Source organism: Myiozetetes cayanensis, unplaced genomic scaffold (genome assembly GCF_022539395.1).
Source record: "Myiozetetes cayanensis isolate MyiCay16 unplaced genomic scaffold, myiCay2020 scf3, whole genome shotgun sequence".
NCBI classification, from domain to species: domain Eukaryota; kingdom Metazoa; phylum Chordata; class Aves; order Passeriformes; family Tyrannidae; genus Myiozetetes; species Myiozetetes cayanensis.
Window position 1 is genome coordinate 10,321,993 of NW_026087521.1, and position 13,198 is coordinate 10,335,190.

At 40.4% G+C, this 13,198-nt stretch overlaps 1 protein-coding gene across 3 annotated transcripts in view; it reads left to right on the forward strand.

Annotated features, from left to right (window-relative positions):
- Positions 1–1,369: 1,369 nt before the first annotated feature.
- SEMA3C (semaphorin 3C) overlaps positions 1,370–13,198 on the forward strand; it is a 114,775-nt gene continuing 102,946 nt past the window's right edge. Inside the window, exons 1-3 of one of the 3 annotated variants that reach the window (XM_050325469.1) lie at positions 1,409–1,478; positions 1,653–1,746; positions 4,781–4,921. In XM_050325469.1, the coding sequence (XP_050181426.1) occupies positions 4,819–4,921 (103 nt within the window). In that variant the 5' untranslated portion in view covers positions 1,409–1,478; positions 1,653–1,746; positions 4,781–4,818. Of the gene's footprint in view, positions 1,747–4,780; positions 4,922–13,198 lie in introns of all 3 variants that reach the window. The other 2 variants (XM_050325470.1, XM_050325468.1) reach the window with 2 other exon arrangements.

Here is a 13,198-nt window from a genome sequence, read left to right on the forward strand (position 1 = left end):
AATAAAGCACTAACTTTGCTAAGCTGGTACTGAAACCTTGGGAGAAATAGGCCATAAAGATATCCACATGTGTAGACAAAATTTGTTTAGTCGAGGTGCTGCATTCAGGTGCCCTCTCGCTATAGTAGATCAGTATTATTGACTGCTTTGGTTAGTATGGCCAGAGTGTGTTAATAGCTGGAAACAAAACTGCAACTCAGGCTTGTGCTCTGATTCATTGTGGGTACTTGTTTACTTGTTAACATATTTCTGGTTGTCTGAGATGGCTCCAAGTGTATCACAAGATGTGCTCCCTTGAAGTAATGCTGTGACATTACCCTGCTGAGTGACCTGCACTGCCTCGGCTGGATCGGAGACCATCTCTGCGAAGGTGAAAACCTTGATTCAGAAGTTTACACCCAGCAGGTCAGAGCAGCACAGAATATGCTTGCAAGACAACTTAGGAAAACCTAACCCAGAACCCAAAAAATGTTGTTTGGAAAATCCTTGTGGCTTTAATGGAGCTGCACTGCAGTTCACATTTTCAAGACAACTTGGGTAAAGTTTTCAACACTGTCTCACTTCCATGAGAGCACAAATCTCACCAAATGGGAAATATTGCTCAGTGTACCTTGGGGAAAAAGTTAGCTTGAGCAAATACAGTTCCCAGTCTCCTACACTGCCAAAGAGCTTCTGAAAGCTGGGGTAAATCTTCCGGAGCAGCTCTGAACTCTGAAACCGAATTTTCAATCCAAGCACCGCTGGAATTCTCCTCTCCTCTTTGCTCATTTTCTTTCCAAGTTTTAAATCGATTGAATAATTCGTGGGCGGGGAGGGCGAGAACACCCCCTCCGAGGGGTCTGCCTGCCACCCGGCTCCCCCCTCCCCACAGCCCAGCCTCATTCCCTCTTCACAGTGACACCTACCGGCATTCCCGGTCCTCCCAGCCCGGGGCCGCTCTGCCCTTGCCCCTACCCCACTCTCCCAGCTCTGCCCCGCCGCCTCCCCAGCTCTGCCCGCCGGCCCCGGCCCGGAGTCCTCTCCGGCCGCCCGGGCTTTGCTGCCCTCGGGGCGCGCTGGGAGCCCCGGCACGACCCGCCCGGCGGGGCACAAACTTTCCCGGCGACTTTCCCTGCCCGCTCCAGCGCACAGGGCGCGGATGGGGCCGGAGGCTGCCCCTGCTGAGCCCTCGGGGGGCTGCGCCCCTGCTCAACCCCCGCCTGCCCCGTGCCCCCCTGCGCGGTGCCAGCGGCGCTGCCGCGGGCGGACGGGCCGGGCCGGGCAGGGCCGGGCCGGGCGGCAGCCGCCGGCGCGCAGGGCGGGGTGTGGCCTCGCCATTATTTATGAGCTCCAGCCCCTATTTGCTCAGCTAATGATGCACCGGCGGCCGCCGAGCCTCGCCTCTCTAGAGCGGCGGCGGCGGCCAGGGCAGGGCAGCGCCTGTAACTGGAAACCAGCGCCGGCTCCGTCACCGCGCGGCCGCTCCATTCACTCCTAAGGTGCGTAATTGCGGGCAGGGGAGAAGCGCTCCCGGTGCCTTAGGAGTCCAGCTGCCAGGATTACTGTACGGAGGAGCCGGGAGAACCCCTGCAGACGCCGCGAAGACAGACTTTTCTTTTTTTTTCTTTTTTTTTTTTTCCCTTTAATTTATTTTCCTCTCCACAATGTGCCAGGGTTGGAATTAAAATGTTCTGGTAACGGGAGTGGAGTCTATAAACTGATAGAAACCAGATAATAATCGATATTGCTGGTGCCTCTAATAACCGGGTAAGCATAACTTAAAGTTCTCTTTCTTTGCTGTAATAAGATGTGAAATGTCTCCTAGGGCTGAATTTTCCTGCTGTTCTCAGATAGTTAAAACAATGTTTTCCAGATTGGCATAGTCTGTGTTTGGCAGGGATTTTTTTTTCTCCTTTATTTCTTTTCTTTCCTCTGCTGAACGATTTTCCTTACAGGATTTAAGGGTAGGACCCAGCCTGTAGCACATGACACCTGCACAGCACTTCATAGCAAAGCGATACTGTACTTTCCAAAAGCAGTACACATGGTGCAAGCGACCTCCGTAGCAGGGAAACTTCACCACTTCACTTTAGTAGCGATTTGTCTGTTTGTTTACAGTTGGAATAGGGTTTAAGAGAGAAGTGTAATTAGACGCTGCCTTTTGTCTGTCCTGTAAGATTCTTTAAAAGTACTCTTCAAGGTTTTAGGTTTGTGGGTTGTCAGCAGAGATCATGTGCACGGGGCATGCTGAATATAGTATCATGACTTACTGAGATAAATTCAGAGCTGGGATATAAGCCCAAAGCAAGAGTCAAACCTGCAATTCAGTTACCAGGTCTGTAGATCTCTGAAATTAAGCCTATTTCCATTAGGTAACTCACATGTCAGACACCCTGAGGTGCCTTTTTGGCACTATATGCATTTATTATTTATGTGTCTAACAGCTGGGTAGGAACCATGCTGCTCAGCATTTGAATCTTATATGTGCCTGTCACTTCTGCGTTAACGGTGAAGATCTGCAATTTGAGCAATGAAATGTAGCAATGTTTCACTCCTGTGACTGATTGCAGTAAAATTGGCAGGAGGCACGAGAGTGGGAGGGAAGGAGTGCTGAAAGGGGTTTCTTTCTATTATTATTATTTCCTACAATATTATTTAATGGAAGGGGGAAAGCCACACACTTGTTCCTCTTTGACTTTTTATCTTTATTGCAAAGAAAGCATAGTGCTACTACTGTAAAATACTAATCCCATTGCATCTGTTAAATCATATGTTCTGTATGATTGGTTATTTGTTTTGGCCTGACAAAGAAATTTTATCAGGATTTAATGCCATTTCTCTCTTAGAAGAGGGGTAAGTAGAAGGATATCCCATGGGCTAGTCACAAGGTTTTAAATTTAAAGCCCACAAAGCAGCATTAGTACTAGAGTTCGTACAGCCTGTTTAAAAATTATTCTTGGCAAAAACTCTACAACTATCGTTTTATTAGTTAACAGACCCTTAGAGATAATTTGGAACTGGGCCAGAATGGATATGTTTCTCCTGCAGACCCGATCTGTAGCTGGCAAATTTGTGAAATGGGTGTTTTTGTCAATTATCAGAGTTGTAGAATTACTTGATCTCTGTGCATTTCTCAGTATTCCAGAGCAAATCATGAAGGAGAGTCTAGAGTGTGGGCTGCAGAGCTGTGCAGTCACTTGCATGCTCTCCATCCCACCTGCAACTTTATACGAAGTCCTCATGCAGAGAGAAGCCTTTCAAAGCGATTTACAGTGAGTGGATGAGGAATGACAGAGGTAGTAATGAGATACGGGGCTCTTACCGCTAAGTCAGTGGTGTGGATCCGTCCCAAACCAGTGCTGACCTAAAGTCATCCCTGCCTGACAGCTCATTCCTGCCATGCCGTGGTGCTTACAGCCGGTTCTTTAAGGACAGGTGTGAACCTCAGAGGGGCCGAATGAACAGGCATGTAGAAATACAGGCTTCCACTGGAGGGACTGTAGTGCTGGAGCAGAGCTGAGGTAAAATGCAAGATGATTGCCCAGGGAACAAATCTCTTCATAAAATAAATATATAGCTTTTAATGCTGTCTTCCAGCTGTAGGGGTTGTATCTTTCAAAGTGCTTCCAGTTGCCATAGAATCAAATATATCACCTGATTGATGAACTAATAAGTGGTGTCTAGTAGAAGGGCTGTTTACACCAAAAAAAAAATATATAAACAGCGAAGTAGAATGGGCCTAAAATGATGTTTTTTATTTGCACCTTTGAATCCGAGCTGACGAAGTTGTTAAGGATAGGTGAAATGAAATTCGCACTTCACAATATTTGGAGAGATGCAGTTTAGGAGCAGATATGATATAGATATGTAATATTCAGCTTCTGATATCTGCTGGGTTTTATGGATCCGGTCCAAAGTCCATTAGAATTGTTAGGAAAATACCATGACTCCAGTTAGCTCAAGTCCCTGCTGAGCTAAGAAAAGATGCAGAGTTTTGGACCATTTTCTGACTCTCTGAGAACCTCAGGCTTCTCAGCAGCTAAACCCTATAAAATTAATGTAGAATCAGCACATGTGCAGGAGGAGTAGCAGAAGTATCAAGTGTAATGCACTGTCCAACTCTGGGATTCTTAGTGCTCTGTAGAAGTCTGTGAGAGCAGGTAAGTATCCCGAAAGGAACTAGCCCAAAAAGCAAATGTTGACTAACAGTTTCAAGCATGTTGAAATACTTCTGGTTTCAATGTTTTGAAATTCATGATGTACATAGTCAGGACTTCTTAAAGGAAGAACTAAAGGCTATTAGAGAGCTCAGCTTACCAAAACTTAAAGTTCATTTCCAAGCATCTTTGATTTCAAATGTTAAAAGAAAACAACCAATTTCCCGAATGTCCCCCTCTGAACATGAGGGAGACGTCTAAAAATATCAGCCAGCTTTTTATTCATGAAACTTTATCTCCTGTCCTTGCTTTACTCTGCCTTGACATTTAGTATAATTATATTTCCAGCAGGTGGAATTGTCCTCAGTTTAAATAAACCAAATCTGATGATGTAGTCTGCCCTAGCCAAAACTTTGGCTCTGCTGGTTCCTACGAACAGGCAGAGAGCTCCTTTTGTGCCAGCATAGAAGACTGCTGAAGAAAACCATTTTCAGATATACAAAGAAAACAGAAGTGCTGTACCTCCTTCACATGAGTTATTATGGCTTCAGCTGGAAGAGCTTTCTAACACAGATCTTTCCATGCTGTTGCTTTTGCTCGTCAAAATTGTATAAGAAGAGTAATGTGATATCTCTGTCTTTCAGGTTTTGTTTCTTGGATATTAAGTTGCAAAACTGAAGAGATGGCCTTTCTTGCAGTGCACGTGTTGATTGGGATATTTATTTACTTTAGCAGTGTAAAAGGATCTTCCCAGCCTCAAGCAAGGGTGTTCCTAACATTCAATGGTAAGAAAGAAGATAAACATTCTTAAGCAAATGTTATGATTGAACATTTTCTTCATCCCTTTAAGTTCAATAACTGAGTAGAAACTGGCTTTTTGATCTACATCCACAATTACTTTGTTTTTTGTTGCTAAGGTATCTGTCAGCCTGAATTTGATTTTTTTACCTGAAGCTACCTATAGCTATACATGCTTAATTAATAAGACTTTTTCTTTGTTTTGAGTTATTATGACTTAATAACAATCAAAGGTTTTATTTCTTATCCTTAATTTTGCTTGGGAATGATGATAGCATATGGCATGTAGTGGAAGCTATGAATGATTTGAGTTGCTTTCATTCAGTACCCAACGGAGACACTTTATACTCTGAAAATGAGTCTGCCTGAAGTTTTACCAAAACAGTTAGCCAGGCACAGAGTCCTCTGAAAAAGTATCCTTCCTTGTGCACTTTGTACAGTGTGTAGGATGAATGTAGCATGTAGCAATCACTGATGCCTGCATACTGTTAACAAGCAATCAAAATTACTATTTTCAAAAGAAAGTTGCTTTTGCTTCTGAAGTTCTGAGCAGTACTTTATTGCTACAATTACCCCAGTATTACTTTTAATGGTAATTTATTCTTCTAGTGTTAATCCCTGTCCTAAATGATGATTTTAACCACCACTTCAGAATATGTGTGTTCTTCAGCTTACAATGTCTTTTAAATCTGAGCTGAAATTTTCTGTCAGTAGCTATAGGGGTGTTGACTTTCTTTAGCACTTTGCCTTTTTGGTGATTGTCTGAGCCATGAACGCTTGCTGCTCCCTGCACCTGATGCTGTCTGCAGTAGGCTGGCTTGTGTGGTTCATTAGTGTTGGGATGCCCTGCAACTGCCATGGGAATATTCTGTGTGCTCTGAACAGTCTTTAAGAATCAAATAATCATGGCTAATAAGTATCTCAACCTTGCCACAATGATCATTACTATGTAATCATGAGACTGAGAGACATCCAGAAGGAGACCTTCCACAAATACCAACCAGACACTGAGCAATACAAGGTGTCATATATTATAGAGTGTAGGGCCCTAAACTGATGAGTGCAATACTTACTGGGTGTAAAATGGCATGGTTCCAGTAAAAGCGATAGTAGGAATTGAATTCAAGAGGGAACTGCCAAGTGAAGTAGTAGAGGAGTGAATTTCTTTTCCTTGCTTAGATAGCACTGGCTGGTGTAGGTGATACTGTTTTGGACAACTCAGCACAGAAGCAATTTTGGCTGTGGTTGTGTGTTGCACTGCAGGTTTGCCACAGGCTGATTTGGATTTCCACATCATCTGCTTGGTGCCCTTAAAAGTAATCTAGGCTTCCCCTGCTCTCTGGTATGACCATGAAGTAGGAAGTGTTCAGGTTTCGTGGTATTCAGCCTTGTGAATAGGAACGAATTGTGATGAGGGACAAGCGGTTTTAACATGGATTCAAGAAATGTGTTTTTCATCACAGGTATCCTGTAAGTCTGAAATACTGAAGCACCAATAGGGCAAAGGACCCCAAATCTAAGGATTTAAAAAAAGTACTGAATGAAAACCTTAGTTCCTCTGTTCCTGTCTGAAAGGAGGTTGTCCCTCCTTCCTTTAAAAAGCACTATGACAGCTTTATGCTGCAGTGACCCCTTTGTCTGGTGAGCTTTTGGGCACCAAGAGCATTGCCACTCTGTGCTGGCCCTGGGGATGCAGCCTCACCTCATTGGTTCCTGCTGTAACCCTGCTTGGCTGCCTTGGTTAGACCTGTTTCTGAAATATCACGTACAGTAGTTAACTGTCCTGTGTCCTTTCCTTGATTTTTAAAGTGATGCTTTGCATGAGTAAAAATGAGTCTCTAGCCTTGGTGGAAGTTAAGGTAAAGTAAGTGTCATCAGAGCCTTGCAATACTATCTGATTATCTTAACTAATATTTTACTTTCCCTGATACTTAACAGTCAACCTTTAAAAAAAAAACAAAACAAACAAACCTAAAAAACCAAACCAACCAAAACAACAAACAAAAAACCCTAATAAACAAAACATTTTTAAGTCCTAAATTTTTAATGAGTTTTCTGAAATCATAAAAGAAATTAATTATGTGTTTTATAATATGAGAACTATGTCTGAAATAAAAATTTTTTGTATAACTTATCAACAGTAGTTTTATTTTTAAACTTGATTTCCAGATGGTAAGAAACAGCTTAACAGCTTTCATTATGTCAGAAGAATTTGCAGGTTGTTGTGTATAACAAGGTAATGGCCCCACCTGTAATATGAACTTATGTTCTATAAATCTGTTTATTTACGTGAATACTGATAAAAGAGAAAAAGGTGAAACTTTGTATTAAACTCTAGCAAAGTGTGATAACACACTTTCTTCATAAGCTGCTTCATAGCTTATTGTTTTTAAATCATGTAGAAATAGCAAGTTATTGGCCATCTCCTTGCCCTGAGAAGCTGTCAGTTTTTATGGAGAATTGTCACTCTTTTAAAGTGCATCATTTGAAAATAAACTATAATTAGGTCTCCTTATGTTTTAAATGACATTAGACAATAAAAGACAAGTCATTCAAGCTTAGGATACTTATGTGATATTTTTCAAGTTCTGAATTGGATTTGGCTTGGTGTCTACAATTACATTACATAAGTTTTGGGGGTAGAATGCATACAGGAGGAGAAAATGAGTGATGCTTTTCAAAACTAACCTGCTCCTTCAGGATCAAGTCAATTGAGCTTATTCACACTGCAGCATTTCTCATGGGAAAATCCAGCAAGTATCTTGACCTATTCTGTTTTTCATCAGGAAAGATAAAAATGCGAATCATTTGAATCATGGGCTGCTTTTCTCTTTGCCATCGACTTCATTAAGAATCAAATGTAATTAAAAAGTACGCCTGGGTAATACCTCAAGAGCCTGATAATGGGGATTTTGCAATTAACTTCAATGGATGAAGGACTGCAACCCTAACTTCTATTTTTGAAATCAAAAGCCTGGCCTCTTGTCTAATTAAAATGTAGTTCATGACTTCGCTGAGATTGTTAACTGCGTATGACGTGAGTGCGGGACTTACTGCTGTCTGCACCCTGAGTGCCTTGAAAATTGCAGTGCTGTACAGAACCTTGATTTCTATTGCTTTGCACCTTGTATAGCCATTTACTCAGCTGAAAGAAAAGGTCAGGCTGGAGCTGAACTGCTTGGCATGCACAGGTATATGTGGTTATGGACGGCACTGGGCCTGCAGAGAGTCAGGCAAAGGGGCTCTCAGTTTGCCTGGAATGATTTGTCATGACCCAGTTGTCCTGTTCAACGGGGATGGCTCAAACCCTTAGTATTTGTACAAGATCTGCACTTGCAGAGCCACTACAGTTGAAGAAGGAAGATGGCTCCAGCTCTTTCTGATTCTGAAATTGCAAAGGTGTGAAGCCTGTGGTGCAGCAGCTGCAGCCGTGTTGGGAATCATCTGCTGTGTTACAGTGAAGCCTGCAGGTGTGAAGGAACCTGGGATGGGGGAAGTAAAGGACTCAGCATGTCTCCCTACACTGTTGGTATACTATTCCCCCTACTCCTACCTCTTCTGGCTCCTTGTCCTTGGAATAGATCTTCCTTAATCTACGTAAATCACCTATCATAATTAAAACATCATAGTTTATTTTCTCTTCATAGCAAAAGACTTACCTTATCTGTTTATGAACTATCAAGTATGGTGCCTGCAGTTTCTCAAACTATGTGCATTCCTCCTTACTGCATATTCCTGAGCAGATAACTGGGAGCTGTATTGTTCAGTCTTTACAGGGAAGAAAGCTTTCTCAAATCAGTGGGAGTATTATCAGGATCAGGGAGGAGTTATTAGACCCCAGGTTAGTGTTTGAATTTGTTTCATACCAACTCACATTTATTTTTGGATTTTATTGCAACCCTAAAATGTCAGGCTGTACCATTTTAATATAAAGTTCTGAATTAATAAAAGCAGATCTGGTACTTATTTTTTAAAATGCACTAAAACAAACCTTCTTTGAGATTTAAATTTATATGGAGATGCATAACCAAGTAATAATTTCCCAATCTACTGGAAACACTTAATGCATTCCTACCTCAAATGTCTAGTCTGGCAGATATTTCCCATGCAGACTCTTCATTGTTTCCAGTGAAAATTCCATATGAGAAGTGGATCAAGGCTAATTTGCAGACGGTTTTGTTCTTCTCTTTGTCATAAAATTACTAGAACACGTAAAGGACTTTTAAGAAAGTATCAGTCAGCTTCATTAATGACAATTAAAAAGCATAAAATGTCACCAGAGCAACAGCAGCACTTATTCAACTGTCAACATATTTTAAAAGATTTAATGCAACCCCTGTGGTTACCCTCAAGGAAAAATAAAGGAGCTGAGAACCATTTTCTTAGAGCTCTTGAGCAACAGCAGTACAACTTGTTTTTAAACAATCCCTCATTGTAATGTTAATGTTACCACAGTTAATAAAAAGTTCATTTATTATTTGGGGGACTTTGTGCTGATGACAGTCCAGTAGGCAAAGGTTTATGCTCCAATAGTTGATTGGATCTGTTTTGGTGTCCATAGAATGAAAGCTACTTGCAAAATGAAGTAGAAGCAAAGCATTAAAGGAAAAAAAAAAAAAAAAAAAAAGAGAGAAAGAGGAAGAAGAGATCCATGGTTTTATTTTTGTTTAAATGCAAAACTCATCTTGAATGTTCATACAGTTGCTTAATTTTCAAATAATTGGGTCATATTTTCTCAAATTTAACTGATTTGTGGCTTTCGTAGCTTCATGGATTTAAATAATGCTAATTTATAAAGCATTTAACATCAACCATGTGTTAACATTTCCAATTTAATTGTCTCTCACTGGAGATCTAAAAACTTAATTCTGAATATTTTCAACTAAAAATATAATTATTTTTTATTTTTAGTAGTGAAGATGGTATTTTAACACTTGGTCATAAAATCAGAGAATATTAAGGGGCTGGAATGGGCCTTAAAGATCATGTAGTTGCAATTCCGCAGCCTTACCATGAGAGGGGACATATCCCACCAGACCAGGTTGCTCAGAACCCCATCCAGCTTGACTTTGAACACTACCAGGGTTGGGCCATCCACAGCCTCCTCGGGCAACCTGTTCCAGTGTCTCACCACCCTCACAGTAAACAGTTTCGTCCTAATTTCTAACCTAAATTTTTCCTCTATCAATATGTATTGATTATTCCTGTCACTCCTGATAAAAGAGTCTCTCTCCAGCTTCCCTGTAGGCCCCCTTCAGATACTGGGAAGGTTGCTCTGAGGTCTCCACACAACCTTCTCTTCTCCAGGCTGAACGGTCCCAAATTTCTCAGCCTGTCTTCATAAGGGAGGTGCTCCAGTCCTCTTTTCAGCTTTTTGACCCTCCTCTGGACTTGTTCCAACAGTTCCGTGTCCTTCTGTTGGGGACACCAGAACTGTATGCAGTACTAGAGACAGGGCCTCTCCACAAGTAGTATAAGAGGTACCCTCATGGGAAAGCACAGATAAGTACATGTCTTCAAGGTAATTAATTATCAGGCAACAAATTTATGGGAAGACCCTACAAATTTAATCCTACTCTTGGATGAAGAACTCATCCAAGTTTGACAAAATTTGAGAAGACTTCTTTGTTTCTTGCACAATAATAAATAGATCACTTATCTAAGAGATGACTTACTTCTTTTAATCTCTTTTTGTTCCCCAGCTCAGTCAATTTGACCTGTATCTGAACCACCTCATGTGGGTTTTTTTGTTTGTTTTGTTTTCTTGTTTTTGTGTGTGTGTGTGGTTTTTTTCTTTTTCCTTTTTTTTTTTTTTTAATTTTGGTATGGAAAAATCAAACTTTATCTGAGAACATTTTGACAGATTCTACACATCTTGGCACTCTTTGTTTGTCACAGAAGAAAATAGCTTATCTTGGCCAATTCCACTGCTCTGACATTACAATTCTTCCTTGTGTTGCTCGTCCAAGGCAAATGCTGAAGTCCCTACGTAGGCAGTTACATTGTCATTATTGTACAATACATCTTCTTTTTATGTTTAAAAAAATGTGATGAGAGAAAAATGGCGCAGACATTTCTAATACCCCGTCTTTTTCAGGGTTGTTCGGGTACCAGTAACAAGAGCTCCTCTGTGAGCCCTTTCCATACTGGATGAGCTCACAGTGCACTTTGATATGTGGTGCTGCACAAGCCTTTTTGTGTATCAGATGTAATTAGTGACATGACTCACAATAATTATTCATTTTATTGAAGTGCGTTGACTGAAATCCTGCCATGAATAAATACATAGACCAAGAACTTATCCTGTCATTTGAACTGAATGTTTCCTCAACATGTGTATTTTGTTCTTTTTGGTGCTGACTTTTCATTGTTCTCAAGAACACTCCTTAATAAAAAGACTAGGCATTGTTTCTCAGGGAAAGGTCTTTGTCTTAGGAATGCAGTTTACTGATTCAAAGTACACCTTCTCACTTGTCTTATTTTACATCTTGAGATGACAGTGGCTCAGCAGACACCAGGTTAAAAGAAAGCTGTATGTTTTTCCCTGTTTATTTAATTAGAGAGTTGGGGTCTCAGGGATGCAACTGAGTGCTATGGTACCTGTGTGAATCAGGGTGATGTTGAATGTCCTCTCTGATTGTGAAGAGTGCAAATTCAGTACTGGGAACATTAGAGAATGATGGTGATTAACAGAGGGTTTACATCATTTGTCGTTCCTCCCTTCCCTTCATATCTCCATCTTTATTCAATGCAAACACGGCACAATTGCATTTGCATTGTTATTTCATCTGCCATTGATATGGCTTCTTCCTGGAAGCAGAAAACCTGGTAGCTGGTTTACTGAAGCTCAGACTCTATTATCCCACTCTGGTATCACAATGAAAAGAAGATATGTAATGCCTCTCCCATGAAACAACTGTGGAGCTGGGACTGTCATGTCCTTTAGAGTAAATTCTCTTCATCTTACCCTTGTGAATATGAGGTTAATTATTTTTCCATGAGAAGTTTCGTGCTTCTTGTTTGGGTAAGGTTAGTGGAGGTGTTGTATCCTGTTCCTTTGTACAGCAGTATTTGGGATATTCCCAACTGATAATTTCACCCAGCAAATCAGCTTTGTAAAAGTGGGTGCTACCAAGGCTCCTTGATTACCACAAATAAATAATACCCTAGATTATAGTTTGTTGGTTGGTTTTTTTTCAGAAACACAGTACAAGTAGTTTCAACTAATAATTTTAGAGTGCTTATCTTACATTCCAAGACTGCGTTTTGAAGATGTCCTGCTACCATCTTACATCTTATCTACAAGAAACTGTATTCTGTGATATTTCATCATTATCAGGAAAAAAAAGAAAAAAATTCTTAAACTCTGCATCTGACCACCTTGATAGAAAAAAATCTCTGGAACAGCATTTCACTAGTACACAATTACAGTGAGTTCTGTCAGGGAGTCCCAAGAAACTCTTGGAGAGTTCCTAATAGGAAGAGAAAGGGAATTTCAGATCTGGTGTATGAATGCCTGCAAATCACCATGGGTTTAGAGACTGGTCTGTGAGCACCTTTCAGGGTTGAGCTCTTAACTTTTAATTTGGCTGTCATCTCCCTAGTGTTATATGACATTTTAATGGCATTGATAATTCTGGGGAAGGAAGAATGGTTTGGGTTTTTTTTTTTTTTTTTTTTGTTTGTTTTTTTTTTTGGTTAGTTTTTTTTTTTTTTTTTTTTAATTTTTTTATTTTATTTTGATTCGGGGGCTGTAAGTAAACTTTTCGTATAAAATACACCTTCTTTTTACAAGAAGGTTTTACTTCCAGTTAAAATTTCAAATGCAAATATGATTTTGTGGAATGCAACTTTTAGTAAAATTCAAAAGTCTGGGAATGAATACCCAGACTTTTGAACAGTTCTGCTTAATTTTACTGCCCGTTCTGGAATAAATTATTGCCTCACCAAAATTATCTTCTAGAATATGGATGAGGAGACATCACAATCAGCTGGGACTGCCAAGTTGCTTAATGGAAAAAAAATGTGTATTGGCACAGTTACTTTTATTAGAAAAAAAAAAAAAGCTAACCCAAAATTAAGCTGAACCCAAATTCTTCTAGTTACAGACACTGCTTTCAGCCATTAAACGGGTCAGACTGGCATTCCAAAAATTAAAGAAAAAAATTGTTTTAGAATTACATGGTGAATGTGTGATGGATTAAAATTCACTTTCAACTATCCATCATCTAAACCATGGTCTCCTTTTAGAATTTCCTTTGCTA